Source organism: Apiospora hydei, assembly GCF_038363865.1.
Source record: "Apiospora hydei strain CBS 114990 chromosome Unknown utg000004l_segment0_segment0, whole genome shotgun sequence".
In the NCBI taxonomy this organism is placed as follows: Eukaryota; Fungi; Ascomycota; class Sordariomycetes; order Amphisphaeriales; family Apiosporaceae; genus Apiospora; species Apiospora hydei.
The window spans coordinates 9,126,632-9,148,690 of NW_027117363.1; the positions used below are offsets into that span (position 1 = coordinate 9,126,632).

Here is a 22,059-nt window from a genome sequence, read left to right on the forward strand (position 1 = left end):
AACTCTCTAGGCGCAGATTGAAAATAACTGTTTCGTGCTTCGAATGCAATGAGTGTATTAGAGGCAACGTAAGCCTCATTATAGACACCAGCTATAATGTGTACATTAAAGAAGTGTACTGCGAAAGGTTGCAGGTAACTTCGCCCTCAAGTCCAGCATCCCACCTCCCCATTTCAACATTAGTCAAAGAACGTTTCCTGTACAAAAGCTCTAATGCAGTTGTCTAATCTCTTGATGCATCCCTTCATTCTGTCACGCTTTCTCGATCCAACCCTTGCTTCTGCTGTCCCCATCTCGTCCACAATACCGGTCTTGTATCCATCCGTCGAGCGGGGAAAATCACCAGGCACAGAGCCTAGTGACACCGCAGTTTGAGAGCTGGTGTAGCTGTTCCTCTTGTTACCTTCTTCCATCTTGATAGGAACGAGATAGCCCGTTTTCTGAGGGGCTTCAGTGTTTGAGACAGCCATTTGAGACCTATCTGGGGATTGGTCTCTATGATTGTTCTCGTCCTGTTCAACGTAGTGTCCATCTTCAGGGCTGTTCCGCCTCTGAGATGAATGGTATGAGGCCTCCAGTATCCCCTCCAGGTCTGGCTCTTCAGCAACCAGGTCAGATAGATTAGTTCTGGCGCGAACCGGCGTCTTTGGCGGCTCAGTCCAGTACTCCGTGTCTGACTCGCCTGCGCGTTTGATCTTTTCAAACCGCTGCAGAATCTCATTGGTCGAGACCCTGTTCTTCTTGTTCATACGCAGGAAGCATTCCTCAATGACCTTGAGGAAGTCTGCGCAGAACCGTGAGCATTTCGCGTGCTTGTAGAGATCATTCAAGTGCTGCCATTTATGATTAGCTAAAGTCTTGTGGCAAATCATATGGTAGCAAAGCACCGAGTGGGAACTAGCATTTTGAACAGACCGCTTGAGCCTTGCTCCAAAAACATGTCTCTGGGCTCCCTGAGGCAGAAGATAGAAGAATGTGTCCGCTGGCCACGTGGAATGTCGGTTATAATCAGCCCAATTGGACCTCTGACGGCGTTTCTCGTATCGCTCAAGGAGAATGCCATTGTTGTGAGTTGAAGCGTCAGAAGGGTCACTATCCACAGATCGGGCTTTTGAGAAGTTGTCGACGCCTTGCCAGCCCTGGATAAACCAGGTAGCGAACTCCAAGAGCACACAGCCTAGAGACCACAGATCGTATCGTTGACCCACCATGTAGCCCGTGACCGTCTCAGGGGCCTGATAGGTGTCTGTTGTATGAAGTTCGTTCCAGTTGACACGGGACTTCGAAACTTTCCTATGAAACTGTGTACCGCCAAAGTCGGAAATCTTGAGGTGGCCCAAATTCGGGAGTTCGTCCAGTTTGGACTGTCCCATAAACCACAGAATGTTCTGTGGCTTCAGGTCGCCATGCGTACCATGCGTCGCGGCCCCCTGTCCACTGGGTGCACTCCCAGCTCCATTGCCATGAACCAGCTCGAGCCCCTCAACGAGTCCCTGGGCCTGGCTGAAAATCCATTTTGCAAGATGGTCTTGGGGTCCAAGCATGTCCGCGGTTGGGAAATGGTCTCTCCAGAAACTTCCCAGATTCCCGTCCGCCCAGGGGAAGACAAGGTAACAGCGTTCCTTGTACATGTAGCCAAAGAGAAGTTCAATGAGATTATCGTGTCGAAGCTCTCGGACCCGTAGAAGATTGTCAAATTCCTTTTCGCAGGCGTCCTTATAATGGCCTTGATACCTTTCGCCGCCCACTAGGTGAAGCTGCTTGATAGCGCAAGGCATCATGCCATTTGAATCCAACGCAGGACGACCAGCATTGGTGAAGTGGCCCTGTATGACTAGATGTCAGCCCCACGCTCTAATGAGAAAAGCTATTCGTCGATTACTGACAGATTCTTGTTCATGAACATAGTGATCAGCATGAACCATAACCTTTGCCACTGTCCCAGAGTGCCCAATATCCAAAGGTCGCTGCTCCTTGATCTCAGAGATGGGCAATATGACACCTTCGGAAAGATTTTGGACGGAACTACCAGGGCCGTTTCTTCGAAATACTGGCGCAAGAAAGTGCCATTGTATGTTCAATATCTCGTTCAACACGAAGTCCTGTACCCCACGGAGGAATTCGTGCTTGCAGGACTGGTCGTTCAAGGGAAGGTCCTGTGATTTGAATGGCAATTCATCATCGCAGTGTCTCGGTTGCGATTCGATAAATTCCTCGATCAAATCAACTCTATCAATCATCGAGAAAATGCCGAATGTCTTCTTCGCCCCAGTCTTAGAACCTTCGCTGGGCGTGGTAATCATTGCAGCCCATCTGTATGCATTCTGGGAGACATGTCGGCATGGGTGTATAGCTAATTCTTCCCTGATCGATTCTTCCGTGAGGAGCTCAGATATTACATTAACTGGTAAAAATGAGTGTTTGGCATAGAGGCCCGGTACCAATGCTTCTCGAAGCCTTTTCCCTAAAGGCGAAGAGTACTGCGGCGGACCCTTGAATAAGTGAGCCACAGCCCGGCTTGCAGTCTTCCAGGCATAACGCAAGGTTGGGAGGCGACCAGGGACAAGTAGGGGGCTATTTCCACGTCGCCGATGGATGCTGGTGCTAATGAGAAGGCTTTGCGCGGGTGACAATGGGTGGTTCTGTGACTCTAGAGATCTGGGCTGGGCCAGGTTTCTAGCTGTCATGTTCACCGGGGCACAGGCGATAGGGCCCTGGCTTAGGGGAAAACGAGAGAATGTGGTATATGATATGATAGGATATAATACAGTGGCAAGCTCCACCGAGGGTGAGCGGCGTTCTGGTAGGCCATTATATAGTGTCGTCATGCGGACGGCTTATGTAATTAAATGTAGATGGTTAATACAGCCCCTGTGTGTCTCAGAGCTGGGCGGGTATCGCAAGGGGGCTTTGATACGTCTAAGATAGCCACGAATTCCAAAAGCAAACCGGCCTCAGACGTCAACCTATCCGGGCCAGTGCATGCTGTCCCTTACCAGCTCATGAACTGCCTCCAATGAGCCACTAAAGGCTGAGAGATCCCCACCAGGTATTTACATTTGATGGCAGGGTGCTGAGCCTCCACAGCAGAAGGCGTTCATCTGGACATTGGGTGCGATAACGGGCGCGGGAGTAAAGGTTGACTCCTTTACCTACACCATTGAGAATGCATCTATGAAAGTCAGTGCGATGTTGGTTGGGTGCTTATAGCAGGGCTCAAAAGCAACAGAGCTAAGCTCACAAAATGTATCATCGTTTTGCCTGATGAATCAGTCATGGTGAGGGCAAGGCTTTATACTGACCAGGCCATCTTCTGACCAGGTGTCAAGGCAACGTAGATAACTACCCTGGTCAATCCAGGCCACGTTGAGCCCCATAATGGAAAGTAGACTGCCTTAGCTGACGAGGACCAGTTATGCCTAGAGAGGTGCCAACAGTGGTTACTGTGTACTTCAACAAGCGCGTTTCGCGATACGCCCGGGCGACGCCATATATTCGGTTGGTAAATACACATCTGACGAAAAGGGGGCAAGCTTCGAGCAGTGGATAAACGTGTCTTGCATCCACATAGGTCAGGATAAGGTCGGTGAGCTAGTTCGCCTGCATGCAGTCACTGGCAAGGTTGTACTTGAAGACATCAGGCTCTGACCCATGGGGTGGTGCAACTCAGGCATACACGCGCCCGACCACACGGAAGGTGGCTGTTTATCGGGTATAAGCGGCAGGCCGTATTACCTGTTAGAGTAGTCCGGGTCTGTCCGGAATCCCATTCAAAGCCGTGAGCCCTGCGGTTCAACTGCACTGCATATCCAATAAATGGGATACGGTGCATCAGGCCTCACCGATGGTTCCCTATCTCTGACATAATGTTGCGTCAATATTGAAACGTTGCATCGCGTTAAATCACGTGGTGCCCCTGGGAGAAGTAATTACGGCATTAGAGTGGTAGGGCTAAACACTGCCGAATGGAAATACTCCCAATGTTGGAGGCTTCGGCCTGCAAAACGTATAGAAATAGGATACCTGATCGCACTAATTCATACTGAATCCAAGGGTTAACCCCTTTTATCATACCCCTCTGCCAAATCCTGCGTACCTGCCCCCTTTATTGTTACGTTACCCTGCTTGGCTGTATCAATTATTGTATTAACAGCCTTCAATCCCTCCTCCCCGGGCGGTCCCGGTGCTCAATGTACCGAACAGAATGTCTTTTCACACCACGTCACCAACGACAAGCGCCTCCACGAGCACCACCTCAAGAACAATGCGGCTATCCACAAAGGTCATCGGGCCTCAGGCACTCGAGAAGCAGTTAACGAACCTTCTCGGAAGCTCCAACTTCAGAGTCGAGGTACGTGCACCGCCCATTGGTCACCTATTAGGCTAACAGGACTTTGCCAGATGCGACATGGCGCGTACAACATTGAGTCAAACAAAGACTTCGATGTCGTAAGTCTCAAGTTTAACTAGAGTCTTGCACCCACAGTTGAACTCAAGATGGGAAAGGAGCATTTATTACAGTGTTGTCGGTCTGCTTAGCCCTGGTGTACTTTGGTGACTGGTTTCATCATCGCTGCACCCACGGAATTGGAGTCCGGGCGACTTCTAGTAGTTTTCATACCTTGCTGGGGTAGACAAAATAGGGGTTGACTTGAGAAATATAGGTCCTTTGATTATATATGAGATCTGTTGATGTCGGGCTGGTGTGCCGAGTATTTACTTTCATACGGCCTTCCTTACGATAATCTTCAGAAACACGATGATACATGAACGCCAAATGTCTCCTAATGGGGTAACTCCTGAAGCTTCCTGATTTTATCATTGAAGCCTGTTCGAATCTTCTTTCGTCGATGAGTCGTAGAAACCCACCATGAGCCAACGGTTAGCAGAGTAAGGAATACAGCAATAACAACATAAACCCAGAAGTAGGTCGATACGAGAGATGCATCAGAGGTCTGCCAGTTGAAGAAGGACATCGAGAAAACACCCTGGAGTATCATATCAGCCACGCGCAATTCGCCACCTCGAGGATCGGCCTACTCACCGCGAGAAAGGTACCAGGCAGAAATATCATAGTGATGAACGCTATTGCCCTCATGTGCTTCGAGTCGCGACTGGTTGCCTTGGCTATGGCCATGTTTGTTTCTCCTTGAGCCTGGCAAAAAGGTCAGTTTAAGGGAATCAGTCGACCAAACGCTTGACGTACCCATTGTGTTGCCATAGACATGCCTTCTAGTCTCATTTTACAGTCGCGAACTATCTGGGCATATTCTTCCTCAATGGCTTCTATTCGAGCCACAATCTTCCTTCCCGTCCCCTTTGACCTATTTGCTTGATACAATTCCACGTATGAAGGTAGGTTGTTTGATGTTATTTCCGCCGAAGCCACAGTAATGGGCTGATTGTCCCCATCGAACATGACAACACAATTCCTAAGCTTCCCAAGCTGTAAACACCAGTTGACGAGGCCATTCTGAAGATATGCCGTGTCAAGCCAGGTTGATCTCCGGACTGAGTTTCGGTCCCCCACGGTTCCGGGACCCGACTCCTCATCCAGCTTGTCGGTATCGAAGTCAAGCTCTGCGATATTCGTCTCCAAGGATGCAATAGCCTGGGCGGTTATACGTTTGTGACGAAGGCGTTCCAACTCGACCAGTATTGCCGGCATGATGAGAGGATGAGATATTTCGGAGCCGATTGCGGACAGCCGGCTTATAACGGCCTCTTCAATGGATTTATCGCATCCAAACATAATGCAGAAAGTCGTTTGCGAGTCCGGTAGATGCGTGACAGTAAGGGCGAGATCTTTTCCCCAGTCATTGGATGATCGGCAATTGTATACTGGCTGATAATAAGCTGATAGCCCCTATATATACGTCATGCGGTTTACCAACCATAAGCAGTATCGCCGTCCATCTGTACTTGGGTACTCGAGAAGACGGGAACATCAGCGCGGCTTATAACGGTACTGATAGATCCATGTATACGGAATCCGTCCGTTATTTGGCGGAACGTGGCCCGTGAGAAAGGGACTGTCCTAAGATAACGCTGCCCCCCCAGTGCCGTGAGAGACCCCGGTTTTCTCCCTGAAGTTGATGGACTGAGATTCCCGGCCGGCGCGGGCAAGTCTAGAATCCATGTTTTGTCAACACAATACAGGAAATTCATCCAGTCCTTAGCCTGCTTACATGATGAACACTTTGGGCTCGGAGCTCGGATCTTCTGGACAAGGCTTCAAGCAGATTTGATATTAGTAAGTCCACGGACTAAAAAGGGCGTTGCTTACCAAATTTTGAAGTGGAGTACTTACATTCTGTAGCCATCCTTCCCAAGCGGAATCCTCTAGCTGATGAACCACGGGAGACTGGCCAAGTATTAGCTACAGATGTCTAGTGAAGGAGCCTAACAACTCACCGTGTCATTCGTTGACCATGTGATTACAGTCGTTTCTTTCTCCTCATACTTGAAGACATTCTCCAAATCAATGGTGCTGATTTGTGTGTCGTCTTGAATCCAGTTCATGTTGATAAAGTCTGTAGACAACATGGAGTAGGCGATTAGAAAACGACAGAGTATCCGAGATGACAGAATTTTATATCCAGGCTCCATGGCTCAGACTCTCCGAAGGCAGAGAGAGCAGTAGGCTTCCATAGCTAGATGATGTCTAGATAAAAATAGATCGCTAGTGCTGGAGGTGCCGAAAGATATTGTGAGATTCGGGGGGCGAAAAAGTGGCGGAAGGGGGCGGTGGCTATGCTGAACATAACTGTAGTACATTCAATGATCGGGATTGCATTCTCGGTGAGACCCGATTTAGAAATTAGTCATATGATATTGCAGACTGAGTAACCAGATAATTGCACGGCTAGAGGGTTTATTGACCAGGCTCTGTGCTTCATTTGATAAAAGTTCCTTGGTGGTTACTGAAATGCCTTGGTGGGTGCTGAAATGCGCAGTTGGTAGGTAGCCCCTCGAGGTAGTAAAGCGTAAGAATAACAGGGCATAAAAGCAACATGTGACCTATGCTTTCCCCTCCTTGGATTTGGAGTCGGCCCTAACCACGTAGGCATTTCACAGCCTCACAATTTCGACTTGATCTAGCGTCAGCCAACTCAGCAACTGTCAATGACTCCGATTTCAATGATCTCGTGATCATCGCAAAAGTACAATACTATCAGACATCGTCACTTTACCTATCCTTTATTGGAAACCCGGTATGAAGCACATCCGTTATTTTGGCGGGAGGTATGGCGCAATGAGCAGCCTAGAAGGCTATCTGGTCAAAACCTTCGGACCAGGACGAGCGGGACTTCTTGTGTGTCCACCCTTGCTGGAAATAAAGTGCGAGGCTTACTTTGTCACCTAGTGGAGGAGAGGGCAGTATGAGGTCAGAACACCACGAGTGCTGGTCGAGGTAATTGAGGCCTGGCTCTTTGTTCAACCCCTCAGAGTCCAACCCCCAACCCCTCTGACGCTACTAAATATGCTACAATTCAGGCTGAGATTAACGAACTTCAACGAATTTCCATGGAAGAGCACTACGCATGAGACACTGGATGGATGAAACCGTTTGGCCTTTAGAGATTTCGCGTCGGAGTTCTTTTTCATTATGCACATTTCATTAGCGAGACACCTTAATCAAAGAACACAAGGCCCATCGCATTTCAGCTAAGTCGATAAAGTGTGAAACCCAGTCGGGGACCGTCAATGACAGGAGATGGCAAACCATTACCACATTCCATTCAACCACAGCATCATCCACCCAGTAGAAATAGAAGATGCGAAATGTAGGAAATAACGGAAGGTCAAGGAGATCATAGAAAGAGGGGAGAAATATAGAACAACGTTTCAATGGCCACTTGCCAAACATGTATCCCTATTACCGTTCCTCACCTACTCTTTCATCTCAAGTGGGGGAGCATGTCCTTAGCTGGTTGCACTTGTACCCCGCTATTCGCCCTTGCCACTCTCTCTGACTGTACATCACTCGAAGGCCCTTGGGGTCTGTGACCCTCATCGCTCATCGAATTGAGTCGTTCAAAGATAGGCCCTAGGACATTCGCACTTGCTCGCCTATCATCGCTGTCGTTCCCATTTACAACCAGCATCTGTCTTCCGATTGTGTCGATAACACCGCGAATGAATGGAGTGCAATATTCGTGCTGGTACAATCTCCACGTCCACTGTCGGGTCGAAATCAGCTCTTTACCGATACGCATCGAATGAATGTATCTGTACTCACCACCACGACGCTATCTTTCAACTTGACCATATGGACCTGGGCCCCCATACTATCTATAATCTCGATCTTGTAAAAGATATCCGACTGGACATGGGTATTGGGTTCGAAGACACGCGCCTCTCTGAACTCGCGGAGGTATTGATAGCCCCCAAGAGCCCAAGCCATCATTTCGAGATACACACAACCGAGGGACCAAACGTCGAATGTCCTATCGACCTCACCACCAGCCAATACGGACTCGGGTGGGTGATATCCCGGGATCTGTGCAACGTATATCGCGGGCTTCTTCGACCTGCTGACTGTTCGGTTGAAAGTGGACACTCCCATGTCCGAGAGGACAAGGATGCCATACTTGTCGGTGTCACTCCTGAACCACAATATGTTCTCTGGTCTGATGTCTCCATGTCGACAATAACGCCTCTCCCCCTCTGTTGTCACCGATCCAGCATGCAGCGTGCGTACCGCGCTGGTGATACCACATAGTTGTCTGGATACCCACTTCTTGTATTCGATCTTTGCTAGTGGTTCCCTCTGAATGGACTCCCAGTAGGCCAATAAATCGCAATCTGCGTGAGGAAACAAGAAGCAAAGGTCTTGTTTCAATGTGAAGGAATTGAGCAAGAAGATAAGATGATGCTGGGAAGAGTCGCTAAACTGCTTGAGTATGGCTACTTCGTAGTAGTAGAGCTTTGTAAGCTCATGCTTAAGCTCCGCAGCCTGAATGCCTTCAAGATCATCTTGTGGTGGAGAAGATTTGATCTTCTTGAGTGCAAATCCGTTTGGTCTGAACTTCAGCTATTATGATATTAGTCACTGCAATGACCGCAAGTATCAGATCCGCACTCACACTGCTGAGTACAGAATCGAAGTCATAACTCGATTTGGCCATCATCACACCTTGGACAATAGCATAACCTCCCTCGGCTCTGTTGCTCGCCTGCCAACTCAGATGATCCTCTCCCGTCAGTTTGCGCCATGGTAAAATGATAGGCTCGGGGAAGTTGTAATGTATTGGTTTACCATGCCGATTGAGCTGGAAAAAGGGAGTGGTTATGGCCCATTGGTTTCTGACCAGAATCTCGCATTCTGCTTTTCTCCAGTGCTGTACGCACGTCAAAAGTCGGCCGCTGCGGTCATACAGCTGCTGGTTCCATGACTTGAGCGGGAAAGAGATATCCGAGACCCTTGAACGAATCCATTCTATTATTTCCTTTTCGCGCTCCAATAAACAAAGCAGCGCCATCACCTTCAAGTATTTCTCTCCCTGGGAACCTGGATATTCCCCCAACACAATATCTGCTAGAGAGCTGAGCTGACCCTTCAAGCACTGGTCAGTCTGTAACGAGGCAAATTAAATTTCTAGATGCAAGTTAGACCCCACCTTTATGCCTGGGACCATGTGTCGTTTCCGTTTCAGATCACGGACGATCCTGTCTCGGGACAAGATTTTCTCAAGGACTTTGGCAGGCCAGAATTCTTCGACATTTGATCCATCTGCGGCGGCATCGATATGGTCGACCTTGAATGTGCGCATCAGATTGCCAATCGCTGATTTTTTGTGCTCGCCCAGTATTGGAAGGTCAGCCTCATCGAATAGGGGGTCCTGCACCGGCCCCTGATCCAGGGGCCGAACGCCGAGACGCACGCCTGCCTCCCTTGCCGTGAATGTTCTGGGACATCATGTCCACTGGCCTGAGTATTAGTTACAGGATCAGAAACATCATCAGTTCCACGGGACTTCGACTATCTCAACCGCTTCTAGTTGGACATGGTGGTGGTGATATTGGGCAGACGACTCTCCTTATTCACCTCATAGAGACCGCTTCAGGGGTAGCCATTCTTTGTCTGCCTCAACCTTCTACTTCCGAACATGTTCCGAATCAATGATAGCTGCATAAACCATCATACCATCGGCTTGTTTCGGCTCTGCTACCATTTCCTAGAACGATCGTATATGCCAACGATGACACCAATTTTCCAACCGGTGTAAACAAAGGGCATAAAGGAGGGTGCCAGGCGCCACCGGGTGGTGACCTTGAAGCAGGCTGGTGCAAACATACACATTTACACCGGTTGCCTTAAAAGCCAATTTCTTTTCGCCGCTCCGATTATCGAAACCCAAGCTTCATCTCATTCGAGAAGCAGAGCCTCATCTGAATTAGGCTAAAAAAACAAGCTCGTATCTCATTTTCTTGTGCAGCTGCAGTGTCACAAGTCAATGCAAGTCTCGCAAGTAGATTACTGATGGCACACTGTCCTGACCCCGAAAGAGGAAGGAGAAACCCTCAGCAGTGCCTTCAGTGGGGTTGCGTGTAGATCGGATGATGCACCGGGTAGATACCCGTCCCGCCATCGCCAATGCCGCCAATTGCCGGAGGATCCAAGCAGCCGGAGACGCTGAAGAATCCCCAAGCACATTATTATTGAGGGAACCTTAGAATGGGATATTCCCCAAGCGGGATGATTCCGCGACTTTGTCGGTAAGACGTGAATGGGATCGGCAATTTAGATTATCGAAAACAGCCGAGGCCTAGAACTCATATCGACATGCAGCCTCACGAGGTTCCCGGCAGGCAATTCAGAATGGATGCCCCCCCACCCGGGTAGTTTTCGTTACCTTTCTCCGAGTCGCCGGCTATTTGGGCTCTTGATCAATCGTAAAGCAGATCCCTATCTAAAGCACCCTGGGATGTCTCTTCTCTTCACCGCCAGAGTAGATAGCCGCCCAAGCTATCTATATGCGAGTTTTGGCGGTGTGTACTAAACTGAGGCTCTGCGGAAATGCTAATTTCTGCTTGACCGCCACCTCGTACAGGCCCAGCCGGCACCGCCGCTGCATGCACTTCGTGGGGCCGCTGATCAGTTCCCGCGGAGATCTCTCGTCAGTCGCAGCAAGATCTGTATCACCGAAGCCGCTGGTTACTGGCTGTAACAGCCTGTTTTGACTTTTCTTATCTAATCCAGCATAAGACAGCCCATTATATCGTGGCATGGCGTATATGAAATTGCTGCCTCTCTACTGTCTCGCAAATCTGGAATCACCAATTATGGAATGGCCGTTGGAGACAAGTAAGATCTCGGGGATAAAGAGATCGCCGCTTGCTGGGCCGCCATACCTGGTCCCCTCTCATTCAGACCCCCCTCCAAGCATAGAAGGGTCTCTAACACCGGCCGGCCCATATGCGATGCAACCGTATGATTGACTGCGGACCATGTGCGCGAAGGTGACTCGCCAGCCTTGCAGAAATAAATGAATCACGGAGCCTGGTTTGAACAGCCCGAACCTCATACTTCCTGAACGAGCCAGGGGGAGGGAAGAAACCAATGCAATAATATTAAAAAGGCTACATTAGGTAATCAGCTGGCGAAGGATTGGCTGTAGAAGGGTGAATCTCTATGGATAGCCTCTTGTTAGAGCCGTCTAACAACTCGTTATGTGAAATGGCTATCCCATCAAAGGGAACCCTGCTATTCGGAATTTATTTAGTTTCTATGAGTAAACACTGGCCCTATCCCTTTCAAATACTTGAAATAATCCCAGCTGGCCTCAAGTCGACACCCAGGGCAGGCCACCTCGGTCGACGGACTCTTCCTCCACCTGTCAATCAACCCCTTGACGTAAGCTCCGTAGGCTTTCGCCTCCCTGTAGTAGCACTGCTGCAGTCTCCAGGCGTAGGTTTCCCCCACAGTGACCCAGTAGCTCTCCCGCGTCGGCCGGTACAGCCGGCACGTCTGGCACAGCGCGAAGTCAGGGCTGGGCAGCCCCGCGGGAGTCGTGGGCCGGACCCGCTCCAGCAGGAGAGACAGGTGCTTGCACACCTCCCCCTTATGCCGGGGTTGTGCGCCGAGACGGAGGGCAGCCTGATGCGCGTCATCGCGGAGGCTGCGAGGAGCCGCTTGCACGTAAGGGCCAGGGCCACGCGGTCGATGGGGTCCAGGTCCCCCTGGACGACGAGCCATAGCTCGTTCGGCATTCGGGAGAGCGCTGGCAGCGGGTCTTTCCGAGACATCGTCGTCGCGAGGACGCCGGAGGGTATTTTGAATGACTTCTTCCTCATGTGGCATTCGAAGCTATTGCAAAAGCGCATATCCGGGAGATATGGATGTACTGCGACTTCCTTTTGTGCAGAGACGGGTTCAGATAAGTCGACGGTATGTATTTTCAGGAGGCAATTCGCAGTGCGTGATGGTCGTCGGTCAGATGAGATTATTGGGAGGAAATGGAAGGAACGAGAAGTGTATTGTAAAAGTACTCCGAGTAGGATATATAGGATCGATCTGGTCGTCTCATTTATAGGCCCATGATATTCCGCTAGGTATCTCCGTTGACATGGATATAGCTTAAGTATATTTCATGGACCTTGACCGCAGTAGCCACTTATACAGTATTTAAGCTTCCGTCCGAACATGGGAAGTCTAAAGTTATCTAAAAGCTTTGACGAACTCAAAAGCACCCTTCAGTTTATTGCCCCACGGCCATGGCTGTAATCCTACCACATCCCGCCTTGCCCCCACGGCATGTCACTATACAGCATCATGACCCTAGGGAAGAGATCTGTGCCCAATCTCGATCGCCAACTTAGCAACGCATACATGGCTATGTATGTGTGATATCTAACCTCTTGCGGCACCTCACATCCCAATACTTATACGAGTAGCGCCTCAGAGGCAGACCAGTGGCCCAGTATTCAACGCCGGCGTTCCGCACGCAGTACTAAGTGTAAGTACACAGTTGCCAACCAGCGCGTACAGCCATTTGGGAACCTGTCCGTTTAGTACTGTGGTGGTCTCGGCAATCAACCTTATGAAACGCTACCTGGACGTATGGCGACCCTGTCCTGGTGAGGCCTTGCTGGTCAACATCCGCTTCCTGGAATTGGACAGGAAGAGCCCGTCTGGTGGCAAGGTTGGTGATTGTGAGTTACGGAGGCAACGTGAAGGTATTTCCAAGTTTTCGGTCACAGTGTTAATCTGGGTGTTATGAGTTGCCCCTTACTACCTGACTCACCAGGCACGGATTCGAAGTCAAGTCCGGAAAAGGTGTCAACTCTTGTCACTAGCACATATATGGCAATGGTTTCTCCGAGGACCTGACTTGAGATCGTCGTCGATATAAGCTTATCTGCCCCAGGACATCGTCTGATGTTTGACCTGCTTATCCGAAGCCTTGTGCCGCTAGCGGTTGCAACAGTGGGACTGCGCCCGAACAAAATGTTCCCGCATTGTACTGTACATTAGGCGCAACTATCTTCTGGTAATGAATAAGTTGCGAAGAAAAAGCTTATCATCAGCAACATTCAACTCTACTGATAGATTTAAAGTTGATCAGCACCACAGCTGTACTCTGCAACCTTGCAGAAATGATGATGCTTTCCTCTCAATTGGACAGTATGCCGTTTGGCATAGCAGCTGATTGATCACAGAAACGGCAAAAAGAAAGGATTGGTGTTGCACTAGCCGCGAATCGAACGCGGGGCCCATCGATGGCAACGATGGATTTTACCACTAAACCACTAGTGCCTTGCCTCATACTGAGTATCAGATGAAAGAAATTGTGTTATTGGGGTATACTACTATCACACTATGTTGTAAAACCTCTTCTTTGATTTTCCCACGGCCTCCATCATTTGCTGCATCGAGTCAAACCCGACTTCGCCTTCGACACTCAAATACGCACCAACTTCCACTGCATTGACTCGAGCCTGTCGATGTCCTCACTGTGCATGCTGCCACTGTCAATAATAATATCCGTGCGCCGCACCACGCCGCCCTGCCTCTTACTCGCCGACGACCCGAGCCGAGACACCATCTCAATCGCCAGCGGCACCTCGTCCCCCTCCTCCTCCTCCTCCAGCCGGCCCCGCGCCCCTCCGTCCCTACCCACCTCCCCCATCTCCTCGCTCAGCTTGCCGACGCCCAACGGCGCGCTGATCTTGAACGTGCGTCCGAACTTGTCCTTAGCCGCCGTTGAGGCCGACGACGCGCTCCGCCCGTAGCCGGCGGTCGAGCGGTCCCCGAACGAGGACGTCGTCGTGCGCGTGCCGCGGTGGCTCGACTTGACCAGGCTGAGCGGCAGGTGCAGCCCGTCGAGGACGGCGCCGAGGTAGCGCTCGAACAGGGGCTTGCAGAAGGGCGTGCAGGCGGCGACGACGCCCAGCAGCTGCTCGAGCGCGGTCCAGATGTTGATGTAGACGGCCCCGGCGCCGAAGTCGAAGGCGAAGATCTCGGGCGGGGGCAGGGTCGCTGCGTTGGCGAGGCTACGGACCTCGAGGTTCTTCAGTAAGGAACAGGCGCCCGCGAAGAGGCCGAGGGACATGAGCAGGCCCAGAACCACGCGCTCGCGCTTGGGTCGCTTGAGGCTCCAGAGGAAGGTCAGCGGGGCCAACGACAGCAGGACGTCGGTCAGGATGCTGGCGACGGCGCCGAGGGTGGAGGCGATGGTGATGGCGTAGGCCGGGGCGCACTGGAAGTCCGGGCCGGCGCGCTCGAAGTCGCCCCAGGCCGCGGGCAAGGGGCGGCACTGCAGCAGGATGAAGAGGAGGTTGCCGAAGCCGTAGAGGTTCATGAGCACGATGTTGAACCAGATGTAGACGCGGAACCAGAGCGACGTCTTGATCTGCAGCAGGGTCAGGCCGATGGAGGACTTGATGAAGGCCATGGCCAGGCCCCAGATGGGGATGGCGAAGAAGCCGAACTTGGTGCTGTTGATGAAGGCTTCGTGGGTCTTGAGGCCGGGCGTGCGCTGTAAGGTGGCGGCGAGCAAGCCCCAGTCGGCCAAAGTCAGAGCCTGGTAACGAGAGCCCACGTCAGCTGCCTTCATTTGGTCGGAAGGGGAGGTAGGTCTGAGTACTTACGAGTCCCAACGTGATGCAAGCCTCGGCCCATATGCTTGTGCGAGTTCTATATCTCGCCATGCGCACGCCAAAGGTCACGACCGAAAGCACAATCAGAGGAATGGTGACGCCGAGAAAGATATTTTCGGCGCGGATGGCGTGCTCGGTAATCAGTATGGGGGCGTTGGGGTCCATGGTTGCGGCCGGTCCTGCTGCTGCTGAAGAATACTTGGTCTACAAAGTATGTTCATCCAGCATGGAGGGGGTCTAATCAACAGACTTCCTCGTGGCGGCATCCTCTTGGAATGGGGACTTGTATGCCCTCATATAAACACACGGCTCCCTTTGGGCCTCGCAGACCGGTTTTCTTCACAGTTGACATGTCCTGTCTCACAAGAAACAGGCCAAGCTATCTGTCAGCATGTTGTTTCCGGGACGAGACTCCGGAGAGACACAATCGCTCCGTCCCAAAACAGATGCCGACCGACTCCCTGGTAGCGCAAATTCATGCCTTTCGTGCGTAGACCAGACGAACCTGGAATGCTGGCGTTGAAGATGTCCCTGCCAAGCGCAAGGGTGCAACTTTAGCCCCGTACAGTGACAAGCCATCAGGAACGCCTCAAATCTCCGTGGTGCGTGGCACGCGTGGACGACAGGTGGTACGCGCAGAAAGCACGCGCTTATCAAGCATCATGTCATGTTACAGTACCGTTACCTGATAAATAAAAGCCAAGACCCCGGCTCCGATCGATCCCCAGATTGTGTAGCATCCCATCGTGGCAACGAAACAAAACACGGTGCACATATAGGCTAATATTGCGAAACCCCGGATCCGACGATATCGCAACGATATTAAGGAGGGGCCGGCTGGCTGGCTCCCTATTGGCTGCGGCGTAGCACCAAGGTCCCATGCAGGGGTGTCCAAAGAAGCTTAGCCAGCTCGGCCAGGCACCAGGCACCGGGTCTGGGCCGGGGGTTTCATCCGAACCCGTTGCCCGCCGCGTTCCGTGCATGGCACGGTCGCATAGTCACCGGCTGACTGCATATAGTCCCAGGAGTTAGTCCAATCGCAAGAAAATCCCTTTCTAGAATTCGAAATCGTTGTCTTAGAAGACGGCTTTGTGCTTCTCTGTCACATCTTCTGCGCTGGAGTCCGCTCTATCGGGATTGATCGTCCCGAATCTTGGAGCGGCGGACGATCGATCTTCGAGCGGCGCAAGGGATGGAGATGGAAAAGATGGAAAGTTCGACGGAAGGGATGAACATGCAACACCGCCCGAGCCCCTTATAACTACCGGTTGTGTGGCTTCAGCAGCCAAGTCTGGAACAGCACTCATTCGGGGCTGTGGGACAGGAAACTACCAGAAGCCGGTGTGCCCCTTGCACCCCGGCCCATTTGTAATTGCTATTCTCGGGTGTTTGCATAGGCACGCGCCACATCCACCGGCCGACGCAACATACACGAATTGCAAATTGATGACTGTAGCTGACTTAGTGACGCCGCATTATAGCACCGGGGGGTCTAATAAGCGGAGACCTTGGGTAGTTCATCTGACTCCCACGCTTTTCGTTTCCTTCCTAGCTCCACGTGAGCTCCGGCTCTTGCAAAAGCCGAGAACCCAACGTGGTCTCGAGCCCTGGTGGGAGATGCCTCAGGGGGTTTGTTACTTAGTTGACTGTTGCCCTTGCATTCTGTGCGTGCGCAGCCCAAATCCTCCGAGCGGCCGCATCCCCTTGGGCCACCTCCTGCTTCTGCACTGGGCGTAGAACTTGACATGTCACTCTACCGAATCTATTTCACCCCCTCTGCACGCCACGCAAGCCCATATCTCAAACACTTCTTGATTACTTGTTCTTCCCTTCTTGTCCACTCCAAAAAGCCACTGACGTCTCCGTCTCGACTTCCGCACCCCCATTATCATCATCGTCGACAGCTACTTACTCATTTCGACGCCGTGTACCTACATCTACCGAAACACTGACCCAATGGAGCTTCATGCGTTCAGCTTCGGCGCCTTGGCGCTGCTGCTGGCGACCGCGGCGTTTCCGAGCTTGGCTCTGGCGGCAGCCGCGGCGCCCTCTGCCAATGCTGACGCGGCGATGGGCATCGACAGCACCTGCACCAAGCCGTACGTCCGTAAGGAGTGGTGAGTCTGCAGCTGCGTTTCCTATTAGTCGCCGTCTTCGTCGTTCTCATCATCGTCGCCAATCCTTTCCTGTCCTACTCGAGCTGTCACTGTCTCAGATCGATTGCGATCAGGTTCCAAGATGATGCGATACAATCCTTTCTTCCTTCTTTCTTTGGACTGCTGCACGACCTGCCCCGTGTTTTCCCCATGGGGACTGACTAACGAACCGAAACAACAACAGGCGGCGATTGATGCTCGATGAACGCAAGTCGTACATCGGCGCCGTCAAGTGCATGATGGCCAAGCCCGGCGTCGCGCCCCTGGACGCCGTGACCAATCGGTTCGAGGACTTCCTCGCCACCCACATCGTCCAGGCCTTCGACTCCCACTTCGTCGTAAGCTCATCGACCACCCCAATTACTGCTTCATCTTAACTATAACGTTTCATTAAACACACATGTCAATTACTAACCTTGTTTACCACACCCACCCAATAGGGCGTTTTCTACCCTTACCACCGCTTCCTGCTCGCGAGGTACGAGGAGGAGCTGTGGGACTGCGGATGGAGCCGGGACCTGGGACAGCCCTTCTGGGACTGGACGCTGGATGTCGAGAATGATGATGACCTCATCAATTCGCCCGTCTTCGACGTCGAGACGGGGTTTGGGGGAATGGGGGTTGGGTTGGTGGCAACTTCACCCATCCTGCCCCTGGCATGGTGAATCTTCACGTTCCTACCTACTTCATCATCTGTTCTTGACTCGACTTACTTGGTTGCTCTCAACCTTGTCACTCATAATGTTTGGCTTGGCTCAGAGCCCTGACCCCTCTCCTCTTCTTCTTCTCTCTATCTTTGTCTACTAGACTATCAATCACCACCCCAAACTAACCCATCCGGACCCTCACCCCCCAGATCGTCCAACCCCCCAAGACGTCCCCGACCGCACCGGCGGCGGCTGCCTCCAGAACGGCCCCTTCGCGGACCTGAGCACCTTCCTGGGCCCGCAGAACAACACCGAGAAGAAGGGCCAGAACTGCCTCCGCCGCGACTTGGCGCCCGTCTCCCTGCGCACCATGTCCGGCCCCGACCGCGTCGCCGAGGCCATGGCGCTGCCCGACTACGGCCAGTGGGAGCGCGTCACCGACGGCGGGTCGCTGCACCCGGGCGGGCACTGGGGCCCGGGCGGGCTGTATGGGACGATGACGGATTTGTTTGCGTCGCCGGGGATCCGGTGTTTTGGCTGCATCATTCTAACTTGGATCGGGCTTGGTAAGTCATGAATGTTCCTTCATTATTCCACTCCGTCTTCTCTATCCTTCCTCTTCAGACTTTCTGCATTGTCATACGAGCGAGAGAGAAGTGAGTCATTTAATCTAACTATCCATACCAGGTGGTCCTGGCAAACCCGGGACCCCGACCGCATCTACGACATCTCGGGTCCTCTCGTCTTCTTCGACTATGACAACAAGGAGGCGGGCAACTTGACGCTCGACGGGATCGTCTGGAATGGGCTCGGCGACTTCCGGAAGGAGACTACGGTCGAGAGGCTCATGCATATCCAGAGGGGTGAGCTGTGCTACACCTATGATGAGTTGTACTAAGTCACGGATTGAAGGGGACGCATTTTGGGTTGGGTCGTGATTCATTGGCGCTGGGTGAAACTGGGGTTATGGGCATCGTATATTAATCTTCTAAATCGACAGACACCGTTTATATAGAAAATGACATCAGTATATTTTAGACAGCGTCGTCTTGGTCCGCGGTGAATCATTTCAGTTATTGAGGGTGTGGACTGATGCAACTGAGTCCGGTGCGCAGGCAGCAGAATCGGAGATCTATAGTTAAAGACTTACATGCTATTCTACTGCATCATGGCCAAGCCCCAGTAGCTCTGCTTCAACTTCCCGCACCCCTTCATCTTCCAGGCCAGACCCCATCTAAAGCTGCACCACAATCTTCCTCGCCGAAACCCCCTTTCTTAACACCTCAAACGCCTCCTGAATCTTGTCGAGCCCCCTCCCCACCACCTGCGGCTCCGGCCGCGCCGCAAACGTCCCCTCCGCCAGCGCCCTTGGCAGGTACTCCGCAAAGATCTTCCTCAGCTGGGTCTCCGGCCCAATCACCTTGGGCGAGATCAAAATAAACTTGACCTCAACGTCCCCGCCCTCCGCGACGCTGTGCGCCCCCTCCGCGCGCGCGATGAACTTCCTCGTCGGCTCGGCGGCGCTCGGATCGTGCTGCTGCAGCACGGCGGCCAGGTAGTCCGCCGTCCCGTCGCCGAGCGAGAGGGCGCCGACCAGCTTTTTGTCGCGCACGGCGGCGAGCAGCTCGTCCGCGACGGTCGGGGAGCGGTAGTCCACAACATGTGTCGCGCCGAGGCTCTTGACCAGATCAAAATTCTGGGGCGACGAGGTGGAGACGACTTCGTACCCGGCCGCGGCCGCGAGCTGCACCCCCGTGCCGCCGACGGCGGACGCGCCGCCCGCCACAATCACTACGCCGCGGGCGGATCCGTCCTCGTTCAGCTTCGGGCGCGCCGGGACCGTGGGGGACTCGAGGCCCAAGTACTCCTTGTCGAACAGCGCCGTCCCCGCCACCAGAAGCGCCAATGGCAGCACGCACCCCTGCTCGAAGCTCACACGATCCGGCAGCGGCGTCGTCAGCCACTCGCGCGCGACCGTGTACAGCTGGAACGCGCCCTCGGGCGTGTTGTTGGACGGGATCAGGCCCGCGGCCGCCAGCACTCTATCGCCCACCCTGAACCGGGTGACGCCCTCGCCCACGGCGACGACGGTGCCCGCGATGTCTTCGCCGAAGATGGTCGGGTAGCGGATGTGGGGCAGGATGGCGTCGCCCTCGGTCTGCTTGCGCACGTCGATCGGGTTGATCCCGATCGCGGCGTTCTGGATGACGAGGTGGCCCGGGCCGGGCGGGGTGTAGGGGGCGGGGCCGATTTCGAGGGGGTGGATTGGGGGGACTTGAGCCAGGCGGCTTGGTTGACGGGGGTTTGGGACATGGTTGCGTGGGTGTGTAAGTGACGGGTTTCTGTTTTGGATATGGTTTGGCTTGAAGGGGTGTGACTGGGAATTGGATGAGGCTCAGGATATGCTTAGTAGAGATTGGTAATGATGACGAAAGTCTGGAAAGCAACAGATAGGTGCAATCTACTCTCTATTTAATATCTAGCTGTTGCTAGAAAGGATTGCCTATCATGAACCCACGATGTATTCATGTGGACCGGGCACTGTTCCGGTCGCTTGGCTCGGTTGAGGGCCGAGCTGCCAGCTAACAATTGCACGCCAGGACCCTCGGCCGGGAACCTTTAACGCCGCTCGGCGCTACGCAGGTAGCTCGGAAATACGCGAAACCACATTATTTAAACCGCTTAGAACCAACAACGTTGGATTGACTGTGCCGTAGACTAACTGTGCCGCAAGTGATCCTGCGAAAGCTGGATGATGGACGGTGCCAACTGGTGGTTAGCCGTGCGTGGGTCCAGGAATTGCCAATTGCTTGACAACACGGGGGCATCCAAAAATAGACCGGCATTCTCCCCCGACCCACCCAACCTGTCAGCGCGGCACAAAACGGCCTGCGCACCCTTCCCGCCGAGCTCGCCGGCCCGGATCCGAGCGACTGGAACACCATTGCGTCTAAGTATCTACCATTCCACCAATATCATTTTGAAGTCACCCGTGACACCCGACATCCGACACCAGAATCGCCTTCAAGACCGAAGTGTGGACCAACGTCTAGGACCGCATTGAGACGGGTCCACAGTATGTATTTTCTGGAGGCCGCCGCCCTCCAGAAGCTGCAGACGATGAAGCCTACCCATTTCTTGGCCTAACTACACAACGTCCCCCACCCGCTGATTTACGGGATCTGAACATCAACAAGCAGACTTTTGACATCACACGACTCCCTCCGATCAGGTCCGTTGGCCCAATGGTAAGGCGTCTGACTACGATTACATGTTATCAGGAGATTCTGGGTTCGAGCCCCAGGCGGACCTACTTTTTTCCTTCCTGCAGATATAGATATCTGATGTCGGGGTATTTTTTTGTTGTTCAATGAGGACTTTATGAAGAACCTCGTTTTTTTTTCCTTCCGTTCCGGTCACTCAGCTTACTTTTTAATACCCACATGCACGAGTGAAATCTTCCGGATGAGAATCTGGGGACAGAAAGACAGCATCGAGGTAGCGAATAAGAACTCCGCTAGACGATGAGGAAGGATGACGTTGGTGTTGGGCTAGACCACGGCACACGTTACATGAATACCCAAGTAACATATCCCCTAAATGGCCAAATACATGGTTACATAGTTTAATTCAACCCTTGAAATTCGAGCAGTTGACAAGCTTGGTCTGGTCCCAATCTATGGTTCCACGGGCGGTTGAGATACGCTCAGGGGGCATGCGTCCGTCTCCCGTATCTTGGCGGGGCGGGAGCGGGCTAAGGCCATGATTTAGCTATAAACAATGTTTCCATAGTCTGGGAAGGGAGCAATGCATTCTATTTAAATCTTGCAACGTTGACATGGGACGGAGGTTGCGTTACTGTATATCGGACGAAACAAGCCCCAAAGGGGACAGCTGACTCGAAGAGGTAATTCACAGGGCTGTCAATTCACAGGTCCGCCCCTTTTGTTTGCCTGCAAGGAGAACGGACTTAAGTTGAACCTAATTCTGGCCCAAATAAAACGCCACTTGACAAAGCACACTTGTCATCCCGCTGTGTTCATGTCAAGAGCGGGGATGACTCAAACTCAATACATCAGTTTCCGTCGTTGCATTAGCGTACGCTACGTTCTTGACGGACCGAAACGTTGACCATCTGAAGATGTCTGAAG

General features: G+C 52.5%; 7 protein-coding genes across 7 annotated transcripts; 1 reads left to right on the forward strand and 6 right to left on the reverse strand.

Moving 5' to 3' along the window:
- Window positions 1–179: 179 nt before the first annotated feature.
- PG997_005324 (uncharacterized protein) lies at window positions 180–2,303 on the reverse strand (the record flags this gene model as incomplete). The annotated part of the gene is made up of 2 exons (XM_066809639.1): window positions 180–1,826; window positions 1,887–2,303. The coding sequence occupies 2 exons, from the start codon at window positions 2,301–2,303 to the stop codon at window positions 180–182; spliced, it is 2,064 nt and encodes a 687-aa protein (XP_066673257.1).
- Window positions 2,304–4,784: 2,481 nt separating this feature from the next.
- PG997_005325 (uncharacterized protein) lies at window positions 4,785–6,522 on the reverse strand (the record flags this gene model as incomplete). Its single annotated transcript, XM_066809640.1, has 6 exons — window positions 4,785–4,988; window positions 5,045–5,155; window positions 5,207–5,841; window positions 5,895–6,222; window positions 6,311–6,364; window positions 6,415–6,522. 6 exons carry the CDS (start codon window positions 6,520–6,522, stop codon window positions 4,785–4,787), a joined length of 1,440 nt encoding a protein of 479 aa, XP_066673258.1.
- Window positions 6,523–8,197: 1,675 nt separating this feature from the next.
- Window positions 8,198–10,080, reverse strand: PG997_005326 (Cyclin-dependent kinase 1; the record flags this gene model as incomplete). Its single annotated transcript, XM_066809641.1, has 4 exons — window positions 8,198–9,037; window positions 9,090–9,578; window positions 9,624–9,912; window positions 10,052–10,080. 4 exons carry the CDS (start codon window positions 10,078–10,080, stop codon window positions 8,198–8,200), a joined length of 1,647 nt encoding a protein of 548 aa, XP_066673259.1.
- A 1,645-nt stretch (window positions 10,081–11,725) lies between these two features.
- Window positions 11,726–12,252, reverse strand: PG997_005327 (uncharacterized protein; the record flags this gene model as incomplete). The annotated part of the gene is made up of 2 exons (XM_066809642.1): window positions 11,726–12,125; window positions 12,146–12,252. The coding sequence occupies 2 exons, from the start codon at window positions 12,250–12,252 to the stop codon at window positions 11,726–11,728; spliced, it is 507 nt and encodes a 168-aa protein (XP_066673260.1).
- Window positions 12,253–13,907: 1,655 nt separating this feature from the next.
- PG997_005328 (uncharacterized protein) lies at window positions 13,908–15,270 on the reverse strand (the record flags this gene model as incomplete). Its single annotated transcript, XM_066809643.1, has 2 exons — window positions 13,908–15,056; window positions 15,097–15,270. 2 exons carry the CDS (start codon window positions 15,268–15,270, stop codon window positions 13,908–13,910), a joined length of 1,323 nt encoding a protein of 440 aa, XP_066673261.1.
- A 1,791-nt stretch (window positions 15,271–17,061) lies between these two features.
- Window positions 17,062–18,806, forward strand: PG997_005329 (Tyrosinase-like protein orsC; the record flags this gene model as incomplete). The annotated part of the gene is made up of 5 exons (XM_066809644.1): window positions 17,062–17,222; window positions 17,446–17,599; window positions 17,702–17,881; window positions 18,069–18,436; window positions 18,596–18,806. 5 exons carry the CDS (start codon window positions 17,062–17,064, stop codon window positions 18,804–18,806), a joined length of 1,074 nt encoding a protein of 357 aa, XP_066673262.1.
- A 336-nt stretch (window positions 18,807–19,142) lies between these two features.
- PG997_005330 (zinc-binding oxidoreductase) lies at window positions 19,143–20,437 on the reverse strand (the record flags this gene model as incomplete). The annotated part of the gene is made up of 2 exons (XM_066809645.1): window positions 19,143–20,196; window positions 20,427–20,437. The coding sequence occupies 2 exons, from the start codon at window positions 20,435–20,437 to the stop codon at window positions 19,143–19,145; spliced, it is 1,065 nt and encodes a 354-aa protein (XP_066673263.1).
- Between the last annotated feature and the right edge of the window lie 1,622 nt (window positions 20,438–22,059).